At 38.6% G+C, this 10,395-nt stretch overlaps 1 protein-coding gene across 1 annotated transcript in view; it reads right to left on the bottom strand.

Annotated features, from left to right (window-relative positions):
• The window catches only part of EIF4G3 (eukaryotic translation initiation factor 4 gamma 3), a 90,870-nt gene that overhangs the window by 10,350 nt on the left and 70,125 nt on the right, over positions 1 to 10,395 (bottom strand). The window contains exon 21 of the mRNA XM_024749784.1: positions 3,110 to 3,256. Within this exon, the coding sequence (XP_024605552.1) occupies positions 3,110 to 3,256 (147 nt within the window). The remainder of the gene's footprint in view (positions 1 to 3,109; positions 3,257 to 10,395) is intronic.

Genomic DNA, 10,395 nt, shown 5'->3' with positions numbered 1-10,395 from the left:
ATAAACCATTAGCCAGACTCATCAAGAAAAAGAGGGAGAAGACTCTAATCAATACAATTAGAAATGAAAAAGGAGAAGTAACAACTGACACTACAGAAATACAAAGGATCATGAAAGATTACTACAATGTATGGTGAAAAATCTGAAAGAGAAATAAAGGAAACACTCCCATTTACCACTGCAACAAAAATAATAAAGTACCTAGGAATAAACCTAGATAAGGAGACAAAAGACCTGTATGCAGAAAACTATAAGACACTGATGAAAGAAATTAAAGATGATACAAACAGATGCAGAGATACACCATGTTCTTGGATTGGAATAATCAATACTGTGAAAATGACTATACTACCCAAAGCAATCTAAAGATTCAGTGGAATCCCTATCAAACTACCAATGGCATTTTTCATAGAACTAGAACAAAAAATTTTACAATTTGTATGGAAACACTAAAGACCCCGAATAGCCAAAGCAATCTTGAGAAAGAAAAACAGAGCTAGAGGAATCAGGCTCCCTGACTTCAGACTATACTACAAAGCTACAGTAATCAAGACAGTATGGTACTGGCACAAAAACAGAAATATAGGTCAATGGAAAAGGATAGAAAGCCCAGACATAAACCCACACACATATGGTCACCTTATCTTTGATAAAGGAGGCAAGAATATAGAATGGAGAAAAGACAGCCTCTTCAATAAGTGGTGCTGGGAACACTGGACATCTACATGTAAAACAATGAAATTAGAACACTCCCTAACACCATACACAAAAATAAACTCAAGATGGGTTAAAGACCTAAATGTAAGGCCAGACACTATCAAACTCTTAGAGGAAAGCACAGGCAGAACTCTCTCTGACATAAATCTCAGCAAGATCCTTTTTGACCCACCTCCTAGAGAAATGGAAATAAAACAAAAATAAACAAATGGGATGTAATGAGACTTAAAAGCTTTTGCACAGCAAAGGAAACCTTAAACAAGACAAAAAGACAACCTTCAGAATAGGAGAAAATATTTGCAAATGAAGCAACTGACAAAAGATTGACCTCCAAAATTTACAAGCAGCTCATGCAACTCAATATCAAAAGAACAAACAACCCAATCCAAAAATGGGCAGACCTAAATACACATTTCTCCAAAGAAGATATACAGATCGCCAACAAACACATGAAAGAATGCTCAACATCACTAATCATTAGAGAAATGCAAATCAATACTACAATGAGGTATCACCTCACACCAGTCAGAATGGCCATCATAAAAAAATCTACAGACAACAAATGCTAGAGAGGGTATGGAGAAAAGGGAACCCTCTTACACTGCTGGTGGGAATGTAAATTGATACAGCCACTATGGAGAACAGTATGGAGGTTTCTTAAAAAACTAAAAATAGAACTACCATACGACCCAGCAATCCCACTACTGGGCATATACCCTGAGAAAACCATAATTCAAAAAGAGTCATGTAGCACAATGTTCATTGCAGGTCTATTTACAATAGCCAGGACATGGAAGCAACCTAAGTGTCCATCGACAGATGAATGGATAAAGAAGATGTGGCACATATACACAATGGAATATTACTCAGCCATAAAAAGAAACAAAATTGAGTTATTTATAGTGAGGTGGATGGACCTAGAGTCTGTCGTACAGAGTGAAGTAAGACAGAAAGAGAAAAACAAATACCGTATGCTAACACATATATATGGAATCTTAAAAAAAAAAAGTTATGAAGAACTTAGGGGCAGGACTGGAATAAAGATGCAGACGTAGAGAATGGACTTGAGGACACGGGGAGGGGGAAGGGGAAGCTGGGATGAAGTGAGAGAGTGGCATGGACACATACAGACTCCCAAATGTAAATAGCTAGCTAGCGGGAAGCAGCCGCATAGCACAGGGAGATCAGCTTGGTGCTTTGTCACCACTTAGAGGGGTGGGATAGGGAGGGTGGGAGGGAGATGCAAGAGGGCGGAGATATGGGGATATATGTATACATACAGCTGATTCACTTTGTGATACAGCAGAAACACAGCATTGTAAAGCAATTATACTCCAATAAAGATGTTAAAAAAAAAAAAAAAGACTGAAAGAGCAGTTTGAGCTCAGTGTAGTGAGCATGCCAGAAGCACAGAGTTTAAAAAAAAAAAAAAGGAAAAAGCACCACCTAAGTCTGTACTGTTGGACCACACCTGCTGATCATGCTCAGTTTGCACATGTCACTTTGAATGTTCAAAATCCAGGTTATGTTTGTATGAGAATAAGCAGACAAGAGTCTGGATATCTAGATTTCAGGAAGGAATGAAAGAACCTAGAGGGGGAGATAGGGATATATCTTACTGACTAGTATAAATTACTTTAAAAAGATCCTGAACTAGGTGAGATGATAGATTATCGTATAGACAGCAGGGAAAATAGGTAAAACAATCAATTTATCAGAAGCTTCATTATTTCTCAGTGCCTGGAAATGAGTTGTTAAGAAAACAACAGCCCATTAGAAGGACTACAAAAGAAGATTTATGCAAGAGGCAGAGAACCAGATTAGCCTTCAATGGCTTTCTTTCAGCTTGGCTTAGTATACGATCCCATGGACATGTGCACAAGTAAAACACATGTACATAAACAGAAGTTACTAGTTAACGGAGTACAGTAACAAATGAAAACGGGACATGATCAACAGACTCCATAACACAAGATAAGTAAGATACGAAGTTTCCAGAAGGGAGCGTTGTTATGAAAATGTCAGTCAACACATTTAATAATAATTATATATTGCTTATTAATTTTAACCAGATTAGTATTTAAAACATGACAACATTCAGAAAGAAGTGCAAATTTTTGAATGGTAAAATGCAGGATGTATCCAAAACTAATGAGAGATCCAGAAAAATGGCTTATGTTCTGAATATTTTTACCTGACTTTATAAAAGACTACGAATCTTATAAAAATAGAAAAACAGCATTAGTTTCAAATACATAAACATGTAAGAATAAAAACTAACTTCATTAAAGTTAAAAACTCCCGTTAAGTGACAGGGTAAATATGTGGATGAAGGGATCCCACAAGAATCTTTCTTGCAGAGATATCAGGGAAGGTGACATAGTCTTTATACCTCTACCCAGTCAAAGATCTGTTCATCATTTGCTTTGTCCTCAATAATGAGTTTCTCGAGTCGCTTATACAGCTCTTCGGCAGAGAGTTCTTTCTTTGAAAGTGCTTCAGAGCAACAGGAACCATCAGACTCTGTAAAGTCCAACTTCTGTAACACACAGTGTCAAATATGTTAGCATAATTCAATATTATCATCACTCTGAGAGGAAAACAAAGTCAAGGGCTATCTCTTCTACTGCACATGGAATCAAGATGATCAGCAGAAGCCATTCTATATTTATTGTTCTAAAAGATTCTCACTCCGTTATCCTTCTGAATATTTCCCCATTTTTAAATACTGCATAGCTCTGCTTCTTCTTAAAAACAAAAGCTTACTTCTCCAAATCATTCTGAGTTTCAGTCCTTTTAAAAAATTTAAGTACATCTGACATATTATATTAGTTTCATGTGTACAACATAGTGATTTGCCATTTGTATACACTGTGAAATGGTCACCACAATAAGTCTAGTCATTATCTGTCACCGTACAAAGTCAATACAATACTATTGACTGTGTTCTCCATGCTATACATTACATCCTCATAACTTATTTACTTTATAACTGGAAGTTTGTACCTCTTGGCCCCCCCCCCTTCACCTATTTCACCCCTGCCAACCCCTTCCCCTCTGGCAACCAACTACCTATTCACTGTATCTATGGGTTTTGATTTATTTTGTAGAATCCATATATAAGTGAAATCATGCAGTATTTGTCTTTCTCTTGACTTATTTCATTTAACATAATACCCCTGGGTGCTTCAGTCTGGCTTTTAGCTGTGACATAGCTCTAAGGCAGGGCAGGAGTACTGGCAAGGGTACAATTTAACTCCCTTTCTGCAGCCTATGATTTAGTAACGCTATTGCGACCGAGCAGCTGTCAAAAACTCTATACTTTTAGTTTTGTCAAGTCCTTCAAACACCTCTTGACCATTCTGAATCCGAGTGGGAGAAACGATGCCATAATTGTTTAACTCTTAGATGGGTAGTTAAAAAAAATCAATAATCAAAATGATTTTTCATTTTCAAGGGTATAAGGAAATGAGGTATATAAGTATGTTTTGCCTTATGAAGTTTCTCTATGCAAAAACCATGAAGATTAAAATATTAAAGATTATTAACATATTTTCCTCTAATACCTTAGAAGACTCTGATATATTCCTATACCCTCCTTTGATCCACAAAGAAAAAATTACCTTGAATTCTGTGAAAAAGAAATTTCATTCTATCGTTTTGTCTTTACCACTTACGCCCATTTTAAAATATATTCCTATAAAGTTTAGAAACATGATCCAGTATTACAATTTTCCTGATTCAATGTTGATAAATATCTCAACCACCACATTTCAATATACATACAAAATTACAAGATGGCCATAAGTTCTTTTAAGAACAGGCAATTTTTCACAGCCTTGAAACATTCTCCAAATTTGTTCTAACACTCTTAGGTGTTAGAACACCTACACAGAACACCTCTTTAACCTACCCTATATCTACATAGATGATTGAAGGTCTGAGAGTGATTAACAACAACAGCAAAGTCAAACATGAATTACATTGCTCATTAATATAATATGACACAAAAATGTGAAAGTGAACGTCTTTACCATGGCCAAATAGAGTCAGTGGTGAGCTGTAAAGTTTACCTTGGTCATTGGAGAGAAACATTTATTTCTCAGAATCCCTGTGCTTCTGTATACGTTATCGAATCCTCCTAGAACCTAGAAGGCTGGGCTTCAAATTTATGGATCAGCTCATCACTATCTCTTGCAGAATGTACGTGGGTTCCCAGAAAAAGGGCATTAAACCAGCCATTTTAATTTTTATTTATGTTGGCTGCGCTGGGTCTTCGTTGTGGCTCACGGGCTCTCTAGTTGTGGCGCACAGGCTTCTCTAGTTGCGACACACCGGCTCAGTAGTTGCAGCACACAGGCTTAGTTCCCTGACCAGGGATTGAACCCAGGCCCCCCCGACTGCATAACCACTGGACCACCAGGGGAGTCCCTAAACCAGCCATTTTAGAAGAAAGCTAAAATTCAGGAAACAGAAGGCCAAGTTTTCTGGAACCTCATTTTTTTGTCTTTTAAACATTTGTTTGTTTGTTTGTTTGTTTTGCGGTACACGGGCCTCTCACTGTTGTGGCCTCTCCCGCTGCGGAGCACAGGCTAGAGACGCGCAGGCTCAGTGGCCATGGCTCACGGGCCCAGCCGCTCCACGGCATGTGAGATCTTCCCGGACCAGGGCATGAACCCGTGTCCCCTGCATCGGCAGGCGGACTCTCAACCACTGCGCCACCAGGGAAGCCCTAAACATTTTTATTAATAACAACATCATCCGTAACTGACTGAGTTCCTCTCTATGCTCAGTGCTTCTTAAACATTATCTCATTTAATCCCCATACAAATTCTACCAGATAGTTCTTATAAGCATTTCATAGGTGAGGAATATGAGGCTTAGAGAAATCAAGTAATTTGCTTAAAGTCTTAAGTGGTAGAAAACTGGAACCTGAATCCAGGTTTATTTGACTTCAAATCAGGGTGCCATATGTTTTCATTTCTCTTGGATATACACCTAGAAGTACAACTGCTGGGTCTCATGGGAATTCTGCGAGAAACCATCCTTATGTAGTTATTTTCATAAATTACATCTTTATACAATGTATGCCCATTAACACATATTTATAGTTATTTTCTTATGGATTTGCCTTTTAAATCATATAGCAAAGAAAATGAGGAGCTACAAACCAAAAACATAATAATACTTGCTTTTATATTTACCTGTGTGGTTACTTTTACTAGTTATCTATATTTCTTTGTATGGCTTCGAGTTACACTCTTGTGTTGTTTTGCTTCAGCCTGAAGGACTCAGTTTAGCAGGGGAGGTCTACTAACTCACTTAGTTTTTATCTGGGAATGTCTTAATTTCTTCTTCATTTTTATAGGAAATATTGCCAGATAGAAACAGTCTTTAAATTATAGTACTTTAGTTATTCTTTCTTTTTTGGCTGCATCGGGTCTTCGTTGTTGCGCGCAGGGCTTTCTCTAGTTGAGGTGAGCAGGGGCTGCTCTTCATTGTGGTTCACAGACTTCTCACTGCGGTGGCTTCTTTTGTTGTGGAGCTTGGGCTCTAGGTGCGCGGGCTTCAGTAGTTGTGGCACATGTGCTCAAGAGCTCAGGCTCAGAAGTTGTGGTGCACGGGCTTAGGTGCTCCGCGGCATGTGGGGTCTTCTCGGACCAGGGCTCGAACCCGTGTCCCCTGCATTGGCAGGCGGATTCTTAACCACTGCACCACTAGAGAAGCCCAGTACTTTAAATATATCATTCCAGTGTCTTTTGACAGCCATAGTTTCTGATAATAAACTGGCTGTTAATCTTATTGAGGCTTCTTTGTATGTGACGAGTCTCTTCTCTCTTGATGCTTTCAAGATTTCTTCTTTATTTTTGTCTTTCAACAGTTTCATTATATCTTGATGTGAAACTGACTTTATCCTGCCTGGAGTTCACTGAAATTCCTAGATGTGTAGATTCATATCTTGGATCAAATTTGGGAAGTTTTGGACCATTATTTCTTCAAATACTTAAATACTTTCTTCCCCTCCTTTCTCCCTTCTCTGGGACTACATTATGTATATACTGATGTGTTTGATGGTGGTCCCCTAGGTCCTTAGACTCTGTTAATTTTTCTTGATTCTCTTTTCTTTGCTCCTCAAACTGAGCAATTTCTTTTTTCAAAGTCTCTTTATATGTTAAATGGATTATTTTTTCAATATGTATTATTACAATTTAAAGTTTTCTTTAAAAAAATAAACTATAGGGACTTTGCAAAAATTCAATGATACTCAGTTTCATATAATGCCAGAAATTCCATTAGCAAAGCAATTAGTAAAAGAATGTATCTGTTGTGAATACTGAAGATGGATTTTCATCGTAGTAAATTAGTGCTGAATCAGTGATTCCTGACTGACTGAGCAATTTCAACTGCCCTGTTTCCAAGTTCGCTGACTGATTCTTCTGCCTGCTCAAACCTGCTGTTGAAAGAGTCTAATTTTTCATTTCAGCTATTACCACTTTTCAGTTTCTACTTGGCTCCTTTTTATAATTTCTACCTCTTTACCAGCATTCTCAACTTGCTCAATTCATCATTCTGATTTCCTTAATTTCTTCGTCCATGGTTTTCTTCAGCAACTTGAGCATATTTAAGTCAGTTAAAGTCCCTGTCTAGTATTCCCAATGTTTGGGCTTCCTCAGGGATGCTTTCTGTCATTTTCTTTTTTTCCCCTGTGAATGAGCTGTATTTTCCTGTTTCTTTGAATACTTCGTAACTTTTTTGTTGAAAACTAGACAGTGTAATGCAGTTAAGTCTGGACATCAGATTCTCTCCCTCACCCCGTATGATGTTGCAGTCATCTGTTTAGTGACTTTTAGACAAGGACTATATTCCTTCTCGTATATGGTTACTGAAGTCTCTGATCCATTATCTCTGCAGTCAGCCAGTGACCTTTCAGAGATTTCAGTGAATGCCTGGATCCAATGAGAAAAAGAAAGGGGCATGGGGGTGTGGGGAAGACATAAATGTGTTCTGTTTAAGTTCTTTGACAGACCCCATCCAAGAAGTTGCTTCAGGGTGAGGAGCTGTAATGACATCAAGGTCCTGCACAGGATACTCGGTGAACTGCTAGGCAGATTAAAAGACACAACACCAATCTTTAGAGGGCAAGGTCTTTAGTGCTCAACCTGGCGCCAGAAAGAAGGTGCTACTGTCTCCTCAGCTGTCTGTCACAGAGCTGGGGGCTGATAGCTTTCTATGCAAAACACCAAAATCACTGGAATTTACCAGACTCTTTTTTTCATCAAGCATCCTCCTGGTGTTGGTAGTGCATGTGTTCCACTCCGTAATTCTAAAATAGCTGATTCTAACAGACCTTCCCAGCTCAATAGTTGTTTCGGTGGAGGGACTAATTCTGGACCTTCTTACTGTATCATCTTCCCTCCATCCACACACTGATTTTAAAATTTTAAATTAACCTTACATTCCTGTGATAAAACCTACCTGGTTATGATGTATTATCCTTTTTATATACTGTTGCATTTGATTTGTGAAAATTTTGTTGACAAGATTTTCTCTGTGTTAATTAGGAACACTGGTCTATAGTTCTCTTTTCTTAAAATGCCCTTGATTTTGTTATCAATTTAATGCTGGCCTCACAGAATGAGATGGAAAATAAGTCTCTCCTGTTCAATGTTTTGGAAGAATTGGTGTAGAATTCTTTGCAGAATTGGCATTATTTCTCCCTTAAATGTTTCATAGAATTCATCAGTGAACTCACTGGTGCCTGGAGTTTTCTTTGTGAGACGTTAACTACTTCAATTTCCTTCATAGATATTCAGGTTATCTATCCTTCTTGAGTCAGCCCTAGTAGTTTGTGTCAAGAAATTTACTCATTTCAACTAAGTTGATGTATTTATTGGCATAAAGATTATTCGCAAAATTCTCTTACCTGTTGCTATGTGTAGAATCTATACAATGTCACCTCTCTCATTCTTTTTATTAGAAACCTGTGCCTTCTCTTTTTTATTTTTCCTGATTAGTCTGGCGAGGGGTTTATCAATTTTATCTTTTCAAAGAACCAGCTTTTGATTTCAGTGACTTTTCTCTACTGTTTTTCTGTTTCATTGACTTCTGCTCTGATTCTTGTTACTTCCTTTTTTAAAAAATTTATTTATTTTTGGCTGTGTTGGGTCGTCGTTTCTTTTCGCGGGCTTTCTCTAGTTGCGGCGAGCGGGGGCCACTCTTCATCGCGGTGTGCGGGCCTCTCACTTTCGCAGCCTTCTCTTGTTGTGCAGCACAGGCTCCAGACACGCAGGCTCAGTAGTTGTGGCTCATGGGCCTAGTTGCTCCACGGCATGTGGGATCTTCCCAGACCAGGGCTCGAACCCGTGTCCCCTGCATTGGCAGGCATATTCTCAACCACTGCGCCACCAGGGAAGCCCCTCCTTTTTTCTATTTACTTTGAGTTTTATTTGCTCTTCCATTTTCTAATTTTGTAAGGTTGAAGCTGAAGTTACTGATTTGTGACCTTACTTGTTTCCTACACACAGGTGTTCAGTGCTAAAAATTTCACTCTAAGTATGGCTTTAGTTGCATCCCACAAATTTTGATGTGTTGTGTTTTCATTTTTATTCAGTACAAAATATTTAAAAAATCTTTTATGATGTCTCATTGACTCACAGGTTATTTAGAAGTGTGTTATTAAGTTTCCAAATATATGTATGTTGCCCTTATCCTTAAAGGTTAGTTTATTTGGAAGTCAACTCTAGATTAACTGATATTTTCTCAGCACTTTAAGATTATTCCGGGACTTCCCTGGTGGTCCAGTGGTAAAGAATCTGCCTTACAATGCAGGGGTCATGGGTTCAAGCCCTGGCCAGGCAACTAAGGTCCCACATGTCATGGGGCAACTAAGCCCATGCGCCGCAACTACTGAGCTCCTGCGCCTGAACTAGAGAGCCTGCGTGCTGCAGACTACAGAGCCCACATGCTCTGGAACCTACATGCCACAACTACAGAGCCCAAGCACCCTGGAGCCTGTGCGCCACAAGTAGAGGGAGGCCTGCGGTCCGCAACGAAGAGCCCGCGCGCTTCAACGAAAGATCCCACGTACCGCAACTAAGACCCGATGCAGCCCCCGCCCACCCCCCGCAAAAAAGAAAAAGATTACGCCACCATCTTTCATTGTTATCTATGTATACTTTGATAACAATTGGCTTTCATTGTTGCTATTGCATGGTCTGCTTTTCCTTTGTAGGTAATGTGCTGCTTCTTTCTACCTACTTTAAAATCGTTTTTTGCTTGCTTTTGATATTATGCAGCTTCACTAAAATGTAACTATCCTATGTGGTATACATGTGCTTTCTATATAGATTCATGTATTTTTCCGTTCTGGAAAAGTCAGCCACAGTCTCTTCAAATACTGCCTCTTCTCCATTCACCCTATTTTCCCTTCTAGGACTCCAATTAGACACGTTAGACTTTCTCATTCTATCCTCTAAATTTCATAACATCTCTTAGAATTCTGTCTAGTTTCTTCTCCTTCTCTTTTTATATCTGCCCAGTCATTTTGACTACTCTCTTCATGTTTGCTCATTTTTGTGAGTCTCTCTTTTTAAAATAATGTTATTTTATATGCTGAGTGATGATTCCATTATCTCAAGTCTTTGGAGTCTAAATCTTGCACTTGTTGTCTGTTTACTG

This window comes from Neophocaena asiaeorientalis, unplaced genomic scaffold, assembly GCF_003031525.2.
Source record: "Neophocaena asiaeorientalis asiaeorientalis breed wild unplaced genomic scaffold, Neophocaena_asiaeorientalis_V1.1 scaffold275, whole genome shotgun sequence".
NCBI classification, from domain to species: Eukaryota; Metazoa; Chordata; class Mammalia; order Artiodactyla; family Phocoenidae; genus Neophocaena; species Neophocaena asiaeorientalis.
The sequence above is the reverse complement of the archived record's forward strand: the minus strand, read 5'-3'. Positions and strand labels throughout refer to the sequence as shown.